Genomic DNA, 20359 nt, shown 5'->3' on the forward strand with positions numbered 1-20359 from the left:
GACAATTCGTGTTAACGTGTCGTAAATGTGTCAGATATGATTAAACATTAAACACGTTAAAGCTAAACATGAACACGACACGTTTAATATTTATATCTTAAATTTAAAACACATATACGTTTAATACACGTGTAACACAACACAATCAATAACACGTTTAACACGATTAAATAAAAATATTTACAATTAAATATAATTTTATTATTTAAATTTAAAATCTATAATTATAAAAATATTATAATAAAACTAAAATAATAATAACATCAAATAATCACCAAAAGTTAAAAATTAAGATTGAGCATGTATAATTACATTATACCATTTATAAAATGAAAAAAAAAATTAAAATAATTATTTAAAATTATTTATATAAGATTAAAATAATTTTTAACTATTAATTTTTAATAGGTTAATAAATGTGTCACGATAACACGTTTAAACACGATAACATGATTAAACACGATAACACGATTAAGTAAATATATTTAAACGTGTTTGTCATGTCAAACACGTTAAGACACGAAACTCGTTAAGACTAAATTCAAAATTTATTTAATCCGTATCTTCTCGTGTTTTGTTCAAAATTATTAGGTCTAAGCAAACCTCGTTTTGGTCGTTTTATGAGGTGAGGATTAAGGTTTCATTACCATATGCCTTGGAAGTGCCCTCTTCTTTATGCTTGCAGGCATTAAACAATAAGCCTTTGTCGTAGATGGTAACTGAGGTTGCAGGAGTTCAATTTCTTAAGAACAAGACGTTTAGAGGTTAATTTGAATATGCCAAACCGACTTACATCAGATGACATTAGCTAATCATTTTTAGCTAAGAGGGTCAAAAACCAAATTGACGTCGAACAAATTTTGCAACCACCTCGTAGAAGTTGGCTCATCCCAATTGGACAAATGGTTTTTCATTTGGTAAAATTTTCAAGGGGAAATAATGGCATCAAGGACAATCAATCCCAACTACTTAGACTTTGTTCTCGCTTTTGGAGGGTCCCACTTGGATATTTACTCATATTCTCTTGATTACTCAACCAACGTTCTGATAGTGTTATTTGCTACTATTGATTCCACTTCCACCGAACATAGTGATGCTCCAAATCCATGGCAGACAAAGGCGAAAGCTGAGTTGAAAACGTGCGAGTTGGGCATCCTTCACATACAACAGCCAAAATCCTGCTCACATTTTCACATTACAAGCAAGCTTTTAAGGAAGATCTCTCGCTCTCTTTACAAACCCAATTAGCCAAAAGAAACAAAGGAGCAAAACTGGAAAAGCAAAGATTAGCAGAAGACAGAACCAAAAATTGCTAGACCGAATCAAGAAATTCCCCCTAGATTCTGATGGGCTGGCTTTAACTTCACAAAACCCTTCCAAGTGAAAAAGAAGAAAAAGAGCCAACAAATCCCAAAATTTTAGATAAACAAACACCTTTTAATGTTATATATCACACTGAAATTTCTAAGGGGGGAATCTTGAAGCTGATGGTTTACAAACTGGACCAAGAATCTGTCCGCTTTTCAAACAAAGGCCATACCCCATTACCCATCAAGGCTGCAAATCTGCAAAGAATTCACATTTAACAAAAATAACAAAAGCCATGATACAAAGATAGAGAAGGGCTACAAGTAAAGAAATGAAAACAAGAGAGAGACAGCAGTTAATGCCATGAGAACAGATTGTGGAATAGAGGGAGAAGCTGTTCTTGGTGAATCCCCCATGGCCAAACCAGCTAACCATGACCCATCTGTCAACATGGTTTGTCCAGATCCTGATTCAGAGCTTGAACCTGAACCAGAGTACCCGGTTCCAGAGTATCCATAGCCAGAACTTGAATACCCTGAACCAGAATATCCATAACCATTACCCGAATATGATACCCCAGATTCTGACCCTGAACCTTGTGATGTTGAGCCTGTCACTGGGGTAGCTTCTGTAACTGGTGTAGTATCTCTGGAAGATTTTTGACTGCAACAGGGTATTAGGAAGAAACCATTAACTAGCTTCCAGTAAACATACAATTTTAGACAGATTCATCTATGGAATGAAATCCTCGGCAAACAAATCAAATTACATTTCAAGCAGCCTACCTCATTAAAACACGCTACTCCACCCTCAATCTTATTTGCAATTAAGCCACATCAATTTCCCAAGACATGGGGACAAAAAGCAAAATGGTAGGAAAAGAAAAGAAAAGAAAAGCAGGAATAACTCTTTATTGTTATGAACTACCAAAACCACCCATGTAGATCCTTAACTAACCCCCAACTGAAGTTCATAAAATAGAGAAATTTGGACTAAAAATCTTACTGACAAAAACAGCTCAGAAAAATTAAGGGGAAACAAACACTAAAGTGTCAACATTTTTCATTTCATTTTAAGAGTTTAAACAGCAAAATTGGCAGTGAAAATTTACCTGGGAGAAGAGGGACAAAATGTCACCGTATAATCTGCTCCGGTACACGTGAATGTGCTTGTAGCATCATCGTACGCGTAGCTGTAAGATCTCGGACACGCGGCCTTGAACATCTCCGAATAAACCGACGGTTTACACGTCGCGGGTGTGCTATACGCGCCACTACAACAATATTCGGGGCTCCCAAACGCCTCACACGCGCTCTTGCAAGCATCACCGTCCCCAACCCGGAGTTCCGAGGGGCATTGCCGGTTTAAGTCAGTTGTACACCCGGTCGAAGCACAAAGACCCGACCCGCCACTTCCTTCAACGATCATGGGAAGATTGTAGCCATCAACGAGGCTGACGTCATAAAAATCTTGCCCTCCTGTTCCAAGGGTGAACTCAGCCAGAGTTACAGGCGGAGCAGCTCCGAGTCCGTTGCATTCCATCTGACCCGCCCCGCAGTCGCCTGTTAGGCAAGCTCCAGAGCCGGATCCGTCGAATGTGCAGCCCGTTCGGCCCCAGAAACGACCCGACCACCCCGTTGGGGCTTGAAATGAACGAGATGAGTCTTTTGGGAGCTCGAATCCGGTGCTGTCCAGTCTAGGACTGCCTGCATTTGCTAAAATCCCAGGCCAGACAGTGTAGGCACATCGGTTGACAAATGTGAAAGAAGCACCTGATACACCTGATAAAAAAACATGACGGGTTCAATTAGTTTAAAGATTAAAACTTTGACATGTTGAAAAACATAAATTCCGTGCTAAAAATGTGAATGTGAGAGAAACCCAGAAAAGAGGGAGCTCGGTTAAACCTTTTGAGGTTACAAGTAAGACAATGAGGTTGAGAACGAGAGCTAAGGAGCTAACGGAGGAAAGATCCATGAGGATTCTGCTTCTTCTAGTTTTTCTCTTTCCAATTTCTTTCATTTCTTCCTAGCCTTCTCTCAACTTGCTTTAAGTTAGGTAGCTACAGGATTTCCACTGCAGAATGGCTTGTTAACAGAGAGTATTAGCTTTATGGTTTCAGAAAATGAGCAAATGGTGCAATAATGGGAGAACACAGGACAATGCAGGGAGTAGGGGCTTTACTTTGCCCCTTAGAGAAGTGGCAGCGGTAAGAAATGAAGCAGTATATTGGTGAAGAATGACAGAAGAGATAGGGAGAGGTCAGTGAGCAGGAGACTGATCAGTGTTGGCTGCTACTGTAATATAACACTTGTTCCCACTTCCTTCCTATCTTGCTTTGTTTAATCTCCCCGCGTTTGTCTGTTTCACTTCATAGCTTTCATATTTTTTGCATTTTTCCTTGATTTTTTAAGTATTTCATTTGTCTCACAGCTCTCATAAATGCATGTCCTCTTCTCCTGATAGTTGTCAAAGTAAACACCTTTTTCCGTAAATTTTTCCACTTTGATTGAAAATAGTGTTATTACTAATTACTAATTTATGTTTTACTAAACCTTTAATTAGCCAAACAAATATCTTTGTCCTACCTTGTTTGACTTCCTGCCTTTTTTGTTGTAAAAAAAGGGCCAAATATAGTACTGTTTGTGCTTATGGGAGGGCAAGCTTGGGTTTGGAATTCCAAGCTCAACCTCAAGCCTAGTCTTGCGAGCCGAGTTCAGATAAAAACTTTCGTTAGTAAATTTGGTATGTATTTGTAAGCCTAGCCCAAATCCAACCCAAGTCCCAAGTCTATGGATATTTGTTCCTCACAAATACGCTTACATGAACTAGAAATTCTCTCAATGCTTATTGGCGATATGAATTCAATTCAAGAAAGGTTTGGAAGAGTTTGTATTGGCTCTGTTCTGAGTGCAAGAGATCCTCCGTGTTCTGTTTCGGCAGGGTGGTGGTGGCTTAGCTGTGCGAGCTAGAGTGCAGAGTAGAGGTGAATTTATAGGAAAACAATAGGAACGAGGAGTATCCGATAACCTAGGTTAGTGCATAGTCAAGCACGTACTTTCATCAGTTGTGCTGGTATTGATTAACCTAAGTTCGAGGAATTTCATATTGCCCGAGCAACAATAATGGATTCAATAGGATTAGAATAATGAGTTTCCATCGTTTAGGGCAAAGAGGCCATGCTTTCCAAGATACTAAATTTATGTCACCTTTGGGGAGCCAGAGTTTTACCGTCACTTTATTTATTCATTGATCAGAAAAATGAAAGACAAATGCAAATCTATAATTGCATTATGTTTTCATAACTTTGCCAAAATTGAACCATAACCTTCGATATGATCATCTTAAGAAGGGTAGAATCATATAGTTTCGTGATCTAGTCTTAGATATGGATGAGATCAAAAAGAAAGTTTTTACATTTTTGTTATAAGTTTCTCACATGATATTCTTTTTTTTTTTAAAATTAGCACATAGTAAAACTAATTTATTTTTAATTAGTATCTTATAGATAATTCTTGTTCCTATAAAAAATTACACCGTTAATTTTTTATTAAAATTACAAAAACACTCTTAAATGTAAACAAATTTGCTAATTTTGAATTAAAAATATTTTAATAATTTTGTTGAATAATATTAACAGTCTATTATATTGTGAGAACAAAAAATTTTCACAAAGTTGTAATTAAAAAATCATAAAATGCTAATTAAGAAAAAAAATATGTATTTTCATTTGAGAAAATTAAAATTTAAAAAGTATAAATATTTTATATATTTTTATCGTTTATAGAAATTTATAAAGTTGATAAAAATTCCATTTTCATTCAAGTTGAATGTATAATAAAGTAAATCGTTATACTCCAACAAAGTGGTATGTTCTGGTACGATAATCCCCACGACAAAACTGTAGGACACAGCGTGATTTCCTCATACGTACAAGGAAGTCAAAAAAAGAGATAAAGCTTTGGGAAATAATAGGTCCCACCTCCAACACCTCTTTCCTTTGATGTGACACTTGTCACTTTGTGTGTACTGTCATCACCCACGTTGTTTACAAAAAAAAAGGTTGTCGTTTTAAGCATGGCTGAGATGGACGAGATTTGAACCACGTGTCACATTTCTAATGGCTTGTTCCATGCCACATCACGTTAAGCTGACCGTTGAATTGGATGCCACGTCGGATACGCAAGCGCAATTATGGGAAACGCATTGGATTCGATGCTCTCGTCTTTTCATGTATTGCCACTACATATTCATTGAAAAGCAGGAAATTTTTGACTTAAATGTTGAAAATAATGTCAGACAATTAGATTAGGAAAGAACGTTACCCTAAATTAAACAAAGTTTTAATTAATCCACTTGTGATTTTGCCCTTTGCCGCTTAAAAAATACCAGCGTTGCGGAATCCATGTAAGTAAGAGACTAGTTGTAACTTTATAAATGTGGGTATGGTATATTTTTATAAATAAAATATTAATTTTATAATAAAGTGATATCAGAATTAATTCGATTTTGATCTTATATTAAGTATTTCGATGAATGGAATAGACAGAGTGACTTGATCGGCAACAAAAACGTCACGGGTTGAATGAAAAAAATTTTGAATGTAACTTGCAAGAGTTACAAGAGATATCTGCTAAACTCTATTTCCTCTTACATGGACTGAACCTTAATTACTTGGTTTAACAATGTAAAGAATGAATAGTAATTTTTGTCTAAATTCTTTAGTAGGAAATACTAATAAAAAAAGTGCCAAAAATATTTGAGTTACCCTTTGCTTTGAGAAAGATTGTACTAGCCAGCAGGCTCCTTAACCGTTAAAGGGTAAATATGCAGAGGAAATATGATGGTGCTGGAAACAGGGCCAAGGTAATTCCAACCTGTTAAAGGGTAAGTGGCAAGTTGGCATGTTTCTCTTTCTGGTTTCTGAAATAGGAGGGAAATAAATTGGCAAAAGTTTCCTTTGTCTTTCGAGAGACTTTAAGAACCAAACATCTATTTCCAGGTTCAAAACAGACGTTTCACACTCTTAAAACTTGATTCCCTCCACTTTCGAAGAGGAAGGGTATATTACTACTACAAATTCAGAAGAAAAAAAAGCACTTTCCCATGGAAAACCACTTTTATCTATAATTATTGGCATTGATATGGAAACAAGGATCTTTGTCTTCTGGGTGCCCGGTGTTTCCTCAAAGACATTGACCCGGGAGATGTCCTCTTTTACTACATAATCAGATGTAGTTAATTACTTCCTCTCAAGCAGTAAGTAGGTCCACGAACACAGGATTACATAGGCAATGTAACCCGCCTTTCTTACAGAAAGTTAGGGAAGTTGTTAATCCCTAAAACTAATTGGATTTAGAAACATTACCCTAAACCCCAAAAGAAAAACTGGTAGTAGTGTGTTGAATTTCCTGTGTGTGATTTTCGTATCTTCTCGTAAAAAGTAAAGCTGCCCTCGTGTTTGCTTTTGACAAAGTGAACCTTTTCAGAGAATAAGAACCCAGGTAAAAATTTGCATTATCATAGCTGTTCCCCTTGACAGATGGGGTCGATCAGTCCTGGCTCCCATGTGACTATATAGTTGAAAAAATTATGCTTGAATTGATCGGATGGCATTTGGTGGCCAGAGAATTCATTTCAACAAAAAGTTGTGTTCCACGATGCATGAAATCTTTGTAACAAATTTCTTTCTCCTATTCTTCTTACAATGCAAACAAGATTTTGAAGAACTATAATTTTTCTTTTCACTTTTTATGTTTAAATAAATACAGAAACACAATCATCGTGCTGCATGCCTGCACGGTCGAGCTCAGAGATCTTGGAAGCAAATTGAGTAAACAATATTCAAATCTAAAGCTTGAATACTTTAACCTCCTTTTTGGTGTAAGCATGCATGACAAGAAAAGGGAGGATTTGAATCTCGTATTGAAGAGAAATAATGACTAGATCAAAACCACATGATAATGGAACCATCGTTTAGAATTTGTAAGCTATACATATATTCTGGATATACATTAGCCAGGGTTTTGAGATTTGATCTCTAAACCAAAGACGGATCCTATGTATTTCCATCTCGTTCATTTCTTAATTAAGTTATTCTAGCATCAATCTAAGAACAAGGTCGTTGAGGTATTGCTTTAAAATTTAAAATTATATATTTAGAATGATTGTAACTTCAATCCCTTCCTCCTAGTACACTAACTAGACTAAACTGTTGTACTTATTTTGTTCAGTTGTATTCGTTTCACAACTGTTTCTTCCCTTTCTATGAGAGAGTTCCTACTATTCTGTAATATTGGCACTCAATTATCCAAAAAAAGAAGTATTCCAACCCTTGGTTCAGTAATTGGTGTACGACTTTTTTATTTAAAGACAAATCTTTCCTTTGATAATACATATATAACTTCAATCTCGAGTCATTTAGCCTTCTGTTACCCTTGTGAGTGCCAGGCAATGTGTTTAACGTTTCTCCATGGACCCATGGAGATTACTGAAGTACTTTTGCGTCAGTCAAGCATGTTCGTCTTGCCAGAAACGGATGACTACAAATTAGACCATCATTGGTTAAGCCATAAGCATAACACGTAATTACTTAGATCTCTCATAGTCAATCGAAAATCTTCAAAGGATACTCTCCAGCTGAGCGCTAACTGAATACTACTACTATTCCCAGGAACAAATTATTCATGATTTGCTATGAAGACTGTGCCCAGGTTTTTATAAAAGACAGATTTGTTGCAGGCAACCAAAATTTCCTTTCACAAAAGTAAAAGTACAGTGATGCTTGACCTAAGCTTGTGCGCAGGATTACAAAGTCATGATTACTGTGTAAATATCCTTAGAATAATAGGATTGCTAGCTCCTTTGTTATGTTCCATAAGTGAGTAAACTAATGGGGCATTTGTTTTGTTTCTATATTATACTAAAAAGCACTTCATCAGCTGAGAAAAGAGAAAAATCGATGGTTTGTTCTTCTTATCTGGTATGAGAAGTTTGAAAACATTATTCTCTGATGTCAAAAGTGAAATGTAGATAAGGTTCCACTTTATGTTTAATGAGACAAGCCGCTCTTTGATCTCTTTCTTTGTCTAAAGCGAACGGCTGAGTGTCTTAAGATAATATACTAATATAAAACATTTGCTGCAATAATTTCCATTTTTTCTAGTTTATATTTGTCAAGTTCTTTCCTTCCCTTCCATTCAATGCTTAAAGCAGACTTGTGACTGAATCCAAATGGATGCATTCTTTTTAATATTGCATTGTTTCCTGTCTTTCATTAATTCTTTATCCTTGTGCCTTTGCAGTTTGGTGGCTCCAAAATGCCAATACTTCCACTCATTTAATGCGCAGAGAGGTCGGAGAGAGAGAGCTACTTCAACCTTTTAGTTTGTTTTTTAGGGGCTAGGAACTTGCTTTTACCTTGAGAAACATTAATTTAAGCATAATTGCATTTGCACACAGTCATTCCTGTGTGAGAATGGGGCTTAATTGCACTGACGAGTTGGGGCTAATGGGCCAAAAGGAACAGCTCCCTTCTAGGGACCATTGTGAAACCCAACCTTATTAATATTCGCCCAACGAAAAACAAAAGAAAAGGTAGTGATGGTGGGTGGTGTGGCCCACGCTTGCTTTTACGTACTAGCAATAAAAAGGAGGAAGATTATGGATAATGTTTTCAGAAGCATGGTGTCTCATGAAACAAGGCTAGCAATTTCTGATATATTAGTGTAGAGGGGTACTTGTGATAGGGAGAGGAAGCATTGGAAAGTGCAAACGATGTACAGGAGGTGACGGAGAGGAAAATCGAAATAGTTTTTAAAATATGGAGTGTCGTGACAGGTGAATCGGGTGTCTACAATTAGAAATTTTTGTTGTTAAATGAAAAGCAGGGATTACGTGGACCCGTGGAACAATTGTGGTTAGTATTGAAGATTAGAGTTGCGACACTCGGCCTGGTCCAGTCTTGCCATGGCTTGCTTATAGCGCATGTGAGCCATTTGCATGGGGAGCCAACTCCATGTGTGGTGAAGGCCAGCTTCTTCCCCTCACAGTCAGTCACTGGGCACTGAAACTACTTCTGATGGAGACATGGCATTTTTACATCTCCCTTTAAAAGATTTGATTGGAAGCTCTTTCCAGTATATAATACGAACATAGTTGAGTGTCGGATACTTCCCATTCTCATACTCAGATTCAGGATCAGCAACTCAAGTCCCCACACCCCATCCATTTTCTTTCCCACTCCCATACTCTTTACGCATCCCATTTAGCATACATGGATATACTATCACATGATCATAGAATAAAAGATATTTTCTGCTTAGAGATAACATCGTTTTCCGCTGCAACCCAAATGGACAAACAAAACGAAGCAGATATTAGGTGGAAAAGGGGAATAACCTACTGTCCGCAAAGGAAATTTCCACAAAAGGTTCTCCTTTGCGGGGGTCCTGATCCTCTAGGCTGGAAAGCGGGCAGCCCTTACCCATCCCTTGGTCCTGCCAAACTTCTAAGCCAATTGGGCCATCAATGCCTCTGCAGCAACTAAGTCTTGAATCCTTTGGAATGGGCACCAAGCATTCTAAAACTAAACACCTGACCGCATAAAATTTCTATTCACCGAAAACAGCCCGGCAGCCCACTATTGTAGTCAAAGTGAAACAAAAAATAAAAGATTTCTTAAACTCAGAATTTCAACCTTGCCAGAACTTACATGTATTAGACTTTCAGTAAAAATTTAAAACCTTTGTGTATAGTAGATCAAAAAAATAGGTACAGAGAGATAGCTATGTACAATATTTCTTGCGGCAATCGTGAAATCCCAATAGCTGTAGGCAATCTGCTTTTTACATTGCCTGTCTTCCTAATCCAGTGACAACCATTGGGCGAGGCAGAGAAACTGGTACAGCAACTCACAGGACGGCACGCACTCTCTTCAGCTAGATCTTGCTACTACTTGACTGGAAGTGTCCAGGCTAGTGTTAGTCACAAAGGTAAAATAAGTTGCCAAATGAGGAAAAGAGCCATAATAGTAGGGGCTGCACGGGCAGTAAATTGCACTTGGAGCAGACCTGATAATGAAGCTCCATTTCTATTCAGGCTTGATAGGTATATCATACTCTTATTCACAAGTGGTAGCAGTGCTCCATCTTTCCTTGCCCCAAACACTTTTTGGCTGCAAATTATCCATAAAATACAAATAAATACACGAGTATCATGAGATATTTCTACTAAATAATGTAAAACTAGAGACTTGTTACTGTTACACTAAGGATGCAATGATATGGCCTTTGGATATGGCCAATACGTTCCATCCTACTTTCACATTGCATGACTGACATTCTTGTTTTATGTTTTTTCATAATTAGAGAGTTCTAAAGGATAATTGATTGATAATTGTGAAGGGTATATCCAGCATATAAGAAAGACAAAAAGGCTGGCACAAAGGACATGAAAAAGGAGAAACCAAATGTTCTCAAGGCATAGTGTTCATTTCTATTTAAGCATTTTAAGGACTTGGAATTAACAAAGCATATTGTGTCTTAAATCATTATTTTGTTATGAAATTTCCTAATAATTTTGATCTTAGAAAAAAAGAATCCAAGATTAGGGACACATTACTATTGTCTTCCAAATAAATCGATAAAAATCATTGGGATAAAAAACAAACAGTTCATGATATCAGATTGTCAAGACAGGCTCAGCCACTAATACCTAAGATTGCTATTTACTTGATCAGCGATGACCACCAAAATAAATAATGGCAGAACTTCAGACCTCATGCATTACAATTACCAAAAACTTCTAATAACCCTGACCACCTCCTGTTTAGGGATGGACTGCGGTGCTAATATCAGATTTTTAAGGCACCATCATTATGGTATTCTAATTTTGAATGAACTATTACAGCTCTAATATTGCCATCAAGAAGCCAATTCTGCAGGAAGGCACTCACAAAAATGGTTCTGAAACGTAAGACATTAATATTGTGGGCTGCAGCACATCTACAGCAACGTACATCACATGAACTACAACTAGAAAGGTTTCAAGATCCAGCTGTACCAAGATTCCTTTCCAAAATAGCAATAGGAGTTCTAATTCTTTTGTGTGTCAACAATCATTCCAAGAGCTTACAGTTTCAACCAAAGCATCATTTGGCTTGAACCTGATAACCAGCTTGTTACCAACTCGAAGCAAAAATGTTTCCTCCAGCTAACTAAATATGCAGTCTCCTACACACTAATAAGTCATATCCCTCAAATCATCTACATTCGGAAAAGTTGACCACACCTTTATTAGAACAATTTAAGCAAAACTTTGCAACTAATCACATTAATGTGATTAAATTCAATCAGAATGAGTATTACTAAGACGGTATAGATTACTTTTTATCATTATATTCTAAATCAATAATTTTCAATGCACCTATCCAAACCATGACTTGTGGAATAAACTCGAGTCGAGCTCCCAATCCCACCCATGAAAGAGTCTTTTTGGTGAATAATGCATCGAAATTAATGATCAGAAAAATACATTCCAACCCATTACCCTACGGCACCAGTAGGAAGTATCACAAGTCAATTTATTTACATAATTGATCTACGCTTGCACTTCATCCACAAAAAATGCCGAATTTTCTGGAACATGCCAGCGTGGCTGGCTACTCAAATCATGCAAATAATGAAATGACAAAAACCACCCTGAAACATAACAGTTAGCTAACCAGAACCTGAAGTTTCAGAAACATGTAACAGTGGCGGAGTTCGTTGGTAAACTTCACCTGGTATAAGGAGGCGGGCAAAATATGATGACGTAATCAGCACCAGCACACGTGTATGTACTGGTAACATCGTCATACGCGTAGCTATACGCGCGTGGGCAGGCATGTTTGAAAAACAACGAGTAGGTCGATGGCCGACACACGTCAGGCGTTCCGAACGCCCCGCTGCAACAATACTGAGGATCCCCGAAAGCTTCACACGCGCTCCTACACCCAATGCCCCCTCCACCACTCTGACGCGCCACACGTAACTCCGAAGGACACGCTCCGTTAAGGTCCAATAAGCAACCCGTGGCGCTACAATTCCCACCTTTTCCTCCCTTTGCCACGACCAACATCGGCAAATTGTAGCCGTCGACTAAGCTGATGTCGTAAAAATCTAATCCTCCGTCACCGTTTAATGTGAATTCTGCGAGAGTAGCAGGCGGCTTGGCGCCACTTCCGGAACACTCAATTTGACCGGAGCCGCAGTCGCCGCTTAGGCAAACGAATTTACCGGAGGAGTCGAGGCCGCAAAGGGTTCGACCCCATAGTCGGCCGGACCAGGACATGGGTATTGTCACGGTTCTGGATTTGCCCGTATTAAGAACGAAGCCGGTAGTGGGAAGCTGAGCCTTGTTGGCGCCGGATAAAAAGCCGGGCCATATAGTGTGGCGACACTTGTTGACGATCTCGAAAGAAGCTGGGTTCACTTCTGCGATGAAAAACAAGGAAAGGGTCAGTGCAGAGATTCCAAATAACGAAAAAGAAAAAGGCCTGGAGAGAGAGAAGACGGAGTCTTCGAAGTTTTTTTACCTGAGAGGAAAGAGAGTAAGAGGAGAGAAAGGAAGGAGGCAGAGAGAAGAAGACGATCCATTATTGAAGAAATAAAGATCAGAAAATGTGGGAGTTCGAGGTTAAAGAGTAGGCAAAAAACAAAATAAAAAAGAAAAAGAATAGAACAGACGGAAGAACTTTACTTTTCTTGCGAGGAGAGGGGAGAGTAGTCGGAGTGGGACTTGAGGACTGTGTGTTTGTGGGGTTTTGTCCTTTTGGCTTTCGGTTTTGGTTTTGGTTTTGGGTTATTTTATTAAGTAATCAATTCTTTAATTTTGTGTGTTTTTTAGGCATTTGCACCTGAATTTTCTCTCCTTTCCCCGCGAGATACAACTGTAATATTTTACACGGTGCCCTTTCCGCTTATCTTTTAGTAATTAACGAACCTTGTTCTTCACTGGAAAAGTACAATCGGATGGTAATATTTTAGTGCCCTGTTTTCCCAAAGAATGGACGCAACATACGGTATTGCCATGGATGATTATAAGCAAAGATAGTGATTATTAGGAACGAGTAACGCGACTATCAGTTTCAAACTGACTAGATTTGTATCCAAACGAAATCGCCAGGTAAATTTTTGCAGTGCATTTTATTCAGAATTGGCATGAACATGATTAGAGAAAGAGACTGGGGAAAGGATGTTGTCTGAATTGCATGAATATACTGCATCTAAAGGAGTCTAGAGTAGAGAGCTCCATTTGCTGCCTGTAGTTGCACGTAAAGCCTAAAATCTTGGTTTTAATTACTTAAAACTTACGCATACGTATACACTAAAGATTACTGTAAGTGAAAGCTCAAAAGCAGATCCACAAGCTAAAATGTTTTAAATGTTCAACTTGCAAGGAAGATATATCTGTGTCGGAAAAGACCAAAGCGACAAACGCTAATGAAGCATATGAAATAAAAAAATTGCCTAACAGGTACCTGTGAGTTCTGATGAGTGGTAATAGAAAAGGCAAACTAATCTCTTAACTCACAAGGAAACAGAACTTGCACATGAATGTGCATCTGCAACAAAAGAATTACAACACTTGCTTACGGAAGTAAGCTAAGTTCCTAATGCATTTCAATTTTTCAGGTTATGATTCTTGCCATAGAGACCTCAACCAAATCAAACGCCGAGGCCCCTTAATTGTCATAAATGCAATTGCATTTTTATCATCTTTGAGAACATTAACAGACTTTGTAAACTCATCATCGTCCAATTCTTCCAAGTGCTGCAACTCCTCCAGACACTTCTGATACAATGTTCTCTCATTTGATGCATCTCTTTGCAAAGCTTTGAACTTGACTGCTGAAAACATGTCATATATTGCATTCTCTATTATCTCACCAGCATCATAGCAGACCCTTTTGTTACGAGCTGAAGGTCTAGGAGCAACAGACTTTCTTTTCTTTGCTTGTTTGTCACTTATACGAATTATTGAATCAGAATCAAGGGTACCCTCAACTACTTGTGTAGGTAGGTTAGTTGGCTCTGAAGATCGGACTGTCTCTGTGTTGCTATTTCCCTCTTCGGTTATCATTGGAACACCATGTGGAATGCATTTGCCGGTAGTTCTTTCACCTGCACCAGATACAACAAAAGAGAAAAGAATATTGTTCTTTGGATATAGTCACTTTCATACACCACTTCTGCAAAGTAAGCAGGCTGGTGCACACCACCTTTGCAAAATTCAAATACAACAAAAGTATCAGCTAGTTTCATGCTTTTAATGAAAATGGACAATCTCTCAACTATGATAAAAGCAAACAAACAATACTTTATTGATTTATGAGAAAGCAACTATGACCAAATAGTATTTTCCATAGCTCATAAAGAAATTTTACCTTCAAAAATAATAGACATTTGTTTATACAGGGGAAAGCTCTTGCGTCGGAAAGGTCTTGCTTCACTTCTTACCTAAAACAATGTATTATAAGATTCCCATACCAAATTCAAGATAATTTTCAAAAGATGTTACATACCGCAATATAGTTCTCCCAAACTTTATCATCAGCTACTACCATTTGTCGAGTTTCATCCCAGCCAAATCCATTCTGGGCAAGCAGTGTTTTAACAACACCATAATCTTTCTTCATCACATTGTAACGGTTTTTTATTTGGTTTTCTTCTAAATTCATGCCAAACTTCTTGTTAAAATCACGTGTAACAGACCTAATCACTTCATTCTTAAATTCATTATACGCTGTCCTTCCACAATTATGCTGCTCAATTAAAATCTCAACCAGATAAGCATCACGAGATGGGGTCCATTCTGCTTTGGCTCTACCTAGAACTCCTTCCTGTGTGGCAGACATCTGGACTCTGTTTGGTAACAGGGGGTTAGTAAAGATAATGAAGATTTCTTTAACCAATGTTTGAAAAAAAAAACATATGAAGAAATACTAACATAAACGATAGATCCACAGAATTAAGCTGTTACACTGAGTGATGTTTCTAATCAACAGTCTCCTTTGGAAGTAGTTTAGAAAGTTATTCAAATTTTCACAAAAGAAAAATTCAATAGTTAATTCACAGGTCAACATTTGATTGTTAACCACATCCCAGGTCCTAGATTGCTAATTAATGTCTACCCAAATTATGGTGTAAGGAGAGATTTCTCTACGCACCCAGTTGTTATTACTTTAATAGTGTGGCTTTCTTCTCCAAACTCGGAATTTAAGTTTTACTGGTCATCTTGCCTAGAAAGTTCATCAACTGCCGCACTTGTGATTATCACCAATGGCTAAAGCTTTCTTTCATCTGATATTTTTCATCCCTCACCTTCAATTCTTTTACACTTGTACTCTAGTTCTACTTTCAGATTCATACTAATTAGACAGTTTTTTTTTCTTTTATCATCATACTAATTAGACAGTTGGGTTCAGCTTATGTACTTCATGCAAGTAGATTCAAGGTTCTGCCATAGGTGCATTTGACTGCCCTAATAATGTGAACTAGTTTTTTATGCCAAACACAACATAAACACACACGAAAATTTACTTTTTGAAGTCATTAACAAACAAGTTGGTAATGAAATGGTGAGGCACCAGAGTAATCACTAAATGGAACATATATGCAACACATGCAATCACTTGACATCCTAACTATTAACTTTGAAGAAGTGTTAGGAAGAATGAACAGACAAATACGACTTATCTCCAGAAATCCTGTGTTCAATGTAATAAATGGATTCATCTTTTGAGGGAATAACCATACACATTAAGGGTCCAAAACTTAGATGATCTCATATCTAAAAAAATTTGGTAATATTTCCCAAGTGATCCAAACTTAATATTACAAGCTGTGCTATGTGTGTACTCAAAAAATGTCAAATTAGTGTCGACAAAGATAGCAACAAACTTAAAAACAGAGTTCCAACTTCAAGCTCATGAAACAAGGCAGTGAAGAAGTTAATGAATCACAGATTACAACCTACATTAATTTCTCATATGCCCACCAATATTGTAACTTAAATTCCAAGATCTTCCAATCAGCCACCAGTTTCTCAAAGATTGAAAAAATCTTCAAAAATAAGATCCTATGGGGGCTGTCTGCTCCCATCCTCTAAGATAAGCTCAGCAATCAATATAATCTAAACTAGACTTTAATAACAGAAACAATACAATCCAAATTGCTCATAAATATGCAGAAAGCCTTATGTATATCATTTGGCTATCAGAAGGCTAACTATGAAAACCCAGAAATAAGAACTAAGAAATATTTTCACGCAAAAAAAGAAAAATAAAGCACCATCAGTTGAAGATGTAAAGCACAGCTTTTTTCTTGGTTACTTGGCATATTTTCTCAGCAAACAAACAGAGAACAAAGGTTGGTTTCTTTTGGAAGTACCTTTGTTCAAACTGCTCAGTGACAGGGACTTGGAGTTCGCATGTTAGGAGTTTAAAGACAGAACTGCTGAAAGAGAAGAAAAGGAGGACCGAGTTTGCTCCTGAACAAAATGTAGCGCGTACCTATGGCTATAAATGGTAAGGGGCTTTCTGACTCAATCAACTGTAGCCACGTCAGACAATGCGTTTTATTCTGTTGAGTTAATCAGCTGATCTTAGCCGTTCAAATGCTAGACTTTTGTTCTGAAACTTTATGGTCTTGGTCATTACTGTCAAATTTGGGCCTCCATAACGTGAACTGGGAAAACCTTGGGCCTTAGCTAAAGAATATTTCTTCACTTATTTGTTGATCAAAATCTGTACACCTAGAATTCAAGATTGTCATAAAGCAATTTGAGATAAACTGAATAAAAATGGTTGTCAATTTAGTGCTATGAGCCAATGTTGGGTATTTGCATAAATGTTTATGTTTGCCCATGTTTCTGTCGTAGATCTGAGTCCATATTTCTTGTATCATAATACTAGGATTTTTGCAGGTTTCTCACCAAGCAATGGATACCCAAAATTTAGTAACAAGAATTCAGGGAGACATCTTTACTAAGTACTAGTCTTGCAGCAGATAGGGTCAAATTCAAATGGCAATAAACACCAAAAAGAACATATTGAAATGCTTTCTTGTGCTTTGAGATGGCCCCAAAAATGCCAGCTTTGGTTGTGTAACACAAGAACAAAAAAGGTGGAAATGACAAATTTCTCTTTCAGTATATAGGATTCTTTTAGTCCTAGAATTTGTTTCCAAAGTGGAGGCCATAAAGGAAAAGCCAACATGATGTTGTTTGTTGATAAATGGCCGTCACAACAATTATAACTTGTTTAGAAAACTAAAGGGTCAGACCCAAGTTTTCTCTTAATGGTGTTGACATACATATTGAATCCATTTTGCAACACCACCAAGTCAATGCAGTGTTCCCAATTCCAAATTTATTCCTTTATGTACCCAAAAGCAAAGATGCTTCTCTGATCAACACCCAAAAAGACCCAGAGAGAGAGAGAGGGAGAGACATACAGAGAGAAGGAAATGGCTGAAGTTCGACTCATTGGGAGCCTTAATCATTGCTGAAGAAAAACCATGAGTAAAAGTTTAGAACACCGTTAATCAAATCTTTCACTAAATTTGGGTATAAATTTTGTCTTGTCAACGACACGTTGAATGGTGTTTTCTATTAAAGCAAGACGCGTTGTCTTGATTTTGGCTTCACATCATTGAAAGAGCGGCACATATGAACACATATCATTGATGAGCAGCATCATGATTTAATGTTATTCTTCTGCTGTAAAAGACAGAAAGCACAGATTTTATTTTTCTATGCACCCCTCAATTAAATTCCAGCAATAATTTGTGGAAATTATTGTTCATCATAGGTTTTGACTTATGATTTTTATTAAAGTTGCATTCAATTTCGATCTCCCTTGCCTGTAGCCTGGCGTGCTGGAATTAATTCTCATGCTGCATTATTAATGGTGCCTCTGTCTCTGTGTGCTCACAGCAAGGATGACATGAAATTGAACATTTGTGGGAGGTCTCTCTTCCTTTTGTTAATCAGAATTATCACCAAAGAATTGAATGATTTTACCTTTGTACAGCACCCAAAAGACAAATTCTAGCACAATTAGCATGCCCTGTCGAGTCTCATCAACATTATCGTACCATTTCAATGAATTAGCACTATCCCTAATGTTGTCTGCAAAATTTTGTGCTAGGAATCAAACTGTCTGAGAGACTGTCAATATCCGCTGAAATTTGCTTTCAGAAATACTCGCAGCAAACCCAGTGATCCACTCGTTAAAACCTTTTGTCAACAACTAGTTCACTTCACACTGAAATCAGAGATGAAGAAAAAGGAAAAAGAAAAACCTTTTATTCTTCTAATTATTAGTACAAATGGATAAATAAATAAAAGAAACCTGATGGAAAATTGATGAAGGGCAAAGATTATGTTACAAAGAGCAAGCAGCAGGCAGCAATTTGGTGCTATGCACTGCATTATAGCTGGTCAAGGAGACAGGGTACCACAGGGAATGTTTCTGGTCCCTGCGGCTGTAAAGCACGATCTATCAGGGACTAGCTGTGCTGCCCAGCAGGCCCCATGAATATGTTGCCCTGCACCAAAACAAAAGCTTTCTTTTTTTTTTTTTTTGCCTCTTTATAGACCTAGACACTCTCGTTTTCATTAATGATATCAACACAACTTTGAAGGGTTGTTCTTTTTATTACTAATTTATAGAAAGACAAACTCATTATGTTTTACCATCATAGGTTGAGAGACAATCAATAATCTCTCTGGGTTAGTTGTTCGAATTCAACAAGAAGAAAACGAGGGCCAAGAAAAAGTTTAAAGACTGATTGTTAAGAGTAATTGCACAAGGGAAAATTCAATATTCTTGCTCTTGGGGACCTTTTGTTTTTTCTTCTGACACCTTGAAGTTTGATATTTTGTAGGTATAATGGCAATTGGCACACTTGGTTATTATTACTTGCAAGCCAAAAAATACATGTTAATATCATCATACACACAGTAGTTTTTTCCTTTTATCAGTTTACTTCCAGACCTTTTCCCCCAACCTGACTCTTTCCCCCTGTTTCCAATCCTTTTTGTATAGCAGTCTGGTTCAAAGCCAAGCATCAATGATTTCAAAGCAAAAATCCCAACAACATTACTATCCCCTATGCCCATTATCATCAACATTACGATGATATGGCTGAAGATGACGGGAATTAAGTTCCAAATCACTTTAATCCAAAAGAGAGAATGTTTGTATCTTCTTAACCGTACCTATCAAAATAAATAAATAAGCATGCTAAAAGATAAAAACTACTCCACATTATATTAAAATAATTAAGATTAAAGGGTATTAAGTAGAACTAAATAACAAAAACAAATAATAAAAGAAAGATATGGTATTGCCAAGGGCACATGAATCATGATCTAACAAGTCTGGGATGGACAGTTGTTGTATTGCTCATATATATATATATATATACATGTCCTTAGTGCAAGCTATAGATAATATATAGTAATTTGTTGGTAAGAATATCTTGACAATACAGTGGTAATATAACTGCCATGTGAATTTGTGAAGAAGGAATTTTGGGGTTTGGGCTTAGAGGTGGGGGGCATTCTCGAGTCCACAAAGCCATGGCCATGTGATAAAAGCAGCTTTCTTCTTGTTGTAAAGCGACCACGCCCGTTTGGCTGCAATCATGCGGTCTACTTTGTTATTATTTCCCTTCACACCTTCCCTTGCCAATACCATTTCCCTTTTTTATTATTATTATTATTATTATTTTGTCTCCCCCCTATGTGCCTTCTTCTTCTGCAATTTTATTCCACATTTGGCTTTCTTCTTTTGGCCATAATTACCCTTCACAAATTTTCATATTCAATCATAAAAAGTTATAAAATTTGAGCAAACGATGGGGGTAAAATACTTATATATGTTACAAAATATATTATTTTGAAAAAAATATTTAATTTAAATATTAATGAACTTGAAATGAATTAGTATGAAATCTTATGGAATAAAGTAATTTTTTCAAATACTTATTGATAAAAGTTAATA

At 37.0% G+C, this 20359-nt stretch overlaps 3 protein-coding genes across 5 annotated transcripts; all 3 read right to left on the bottom strand.

Annotated features, from left to right (window-relative positions):
- Nucleotides 1-1127: 1127 nt before the first annotated feature.
- Nucleotides 1128-3579, bottom strand: LOC18607573 (Pathogenesis-related thaumatin superfamily protein). Its single transcript, XM_007041823.3, has 3 exons — nt 3216-3579; nt 2420-3089; nt 1128-1971 (listed from the first exon to the last, which is right to left on the bottom strand). Exons 1-3 carry the CDS (start codon nt 3328-3330, stop codon nt 1626-1628), a joined length of 1131 nt encoding a protein of 376 aa, XP_007041885.3. The 5' UTR covers nt 3331-3579; the 3' UTR covers nt 1128-1625.
- A 6373-nt stretch (nt 3580-9952) lies between these two features.
- LOC18607574 (Pathogenesis-related thaumatin superfamily protein) lies at nt 9953-13255 on the bottom strand. Of its 3 annotated transcripts, none has more exons than XM_088803643.1 (4): nt 12884-13255; nt 12089-12782; nt 10380-10483; nt 9953-10283 (listed from the first exon to the last, which is right to left on the bottom strand). In XM_088803643.1, exons 1-4 carry the CDS (start codon nt 12942-12944, stop codon nt 10261-10263), a joined length of 882 nt encoding a protein of 293 aa, XP_088659769.1. In that variant the 5' UTR covers nt 12945-13255; the 3' UTR covers nt 9953-10260. The 3 variants fall into 3 exon arrangements, with proteins under 3 accessions (XP_088659769.1, XP_017971871.2, XP_007041886.3); XM_018116382.2 differs by having other exon boundaries at nt 9953-10268; nt 12884-13254; XM_007041824.3 differs by having other exon boundaries at nt 9953-10483; nt 12884-13247.
- Nucleotides 13256-13754: 499 nt separating this feature from the next.
- On the bottom strand, nt 13755-16832 carry LOC18607575 (uncharacterized). The gene is made up of 4 exons (XM_018114729.2): nt 16740-16832; nt 14873-15212; nt 14735-14807; nt 13755-14471 (listed from the first exon to the last, which is right to left on the bottom strand). The coding sequence occupies exons 2-4, from the start codon at nt 15203-15205 to the stop codon at nt 13984-13986; spliced, it is 894 nt and encodes a 297-aa protein (XP_017970218.1). The 5' UTR covers nt 15206-15212; nt 16740-16832; the 3' UTR covers nt 13755-13983.
- Nucleotides 16833-20359: the final 3527 nt, after the last annotated feature.

Source organism: Theobroma cacao, chromosome 2 (genome assembly GCF_053813885.1).
Source record: "Theobroma cacao isolate CCN51 chromosome 2, ASM5381388v1, whole genome shotgun sequence".
In the NCBI taxonomy this organism is placed as follows: Eukaryota; Viridiplantae; Streptophyta; class Magnoliopsida; order Malvales; family Malvaceae; genus Theobroma; species Theobroma cacao.

Bases quoted from the DNA above. Each gene is read 5' to 3' on its own strand.
- LOC18607573 (XM_007041823.3), bottom strand. From the start codon at position 3,330: ATGAAAGAAATTGGAAAGAGAAAAACTAGAAGAAGCAGAATCCTCATG. The intron at 3,090-3,215 runs GTTTAACCGAGC...TTTTTTTATCAG, and splicing joins CTTACTTGTAACCTCAAAAG to GTGTATCAGGTGCTTCTTTC. The intron at 1,972-2,419 runs GTAAATTTTCAC...ACCCTGTTGCAG, and splicing joins TTTTGTCCCTCTTCTCCCAG to TCAAAAATCTTCCAGAGATA.
- LOC18607574 (XM_007041824.3), bottom strand. From the start codon at position 12,944: ATGGATCGTCTTCTTCTCTCTGCCTCCTTCCTTTCTCTCCTCTTACTC. The intron at 12,783-12,883 runs GTAAAAAAACTT...TTTTCATCGCAG, and splicing joins CTTACTCTCTTTCCTCTCAG to AAGTGAACCCAGCTTCTTTC. The intron at 10,484-12,088 runs GTGAAGTTTACC...GATAATTTGCAG, and splicing joins TGCCCGCCTCCTTATACCAG to CCAAAAAGTGTTTGGGGCAA.
- LOC18607575 (XM_018114729.2), bottom strand. From the start codon at position 15,205: ATGTCTGCCACACAGGAAGGAGTTCTAGGTAGAGCCAAAGCAGAATGG. The intron at 14,808-14,872 runs GTATGTAACATC...ACATTGTTTTAG, and splicing joins TTTGGGAGAACTATATTGCG to GTAAGAAGTGAAGCAAGACC. The intron at 14,472-14,734 runs GTAAAATTTCTT...TATCTGGTGCAG, and splicing joins AATGTCTATTATTTTTGAAG to GTGAAAGAACTACCGGCAAA.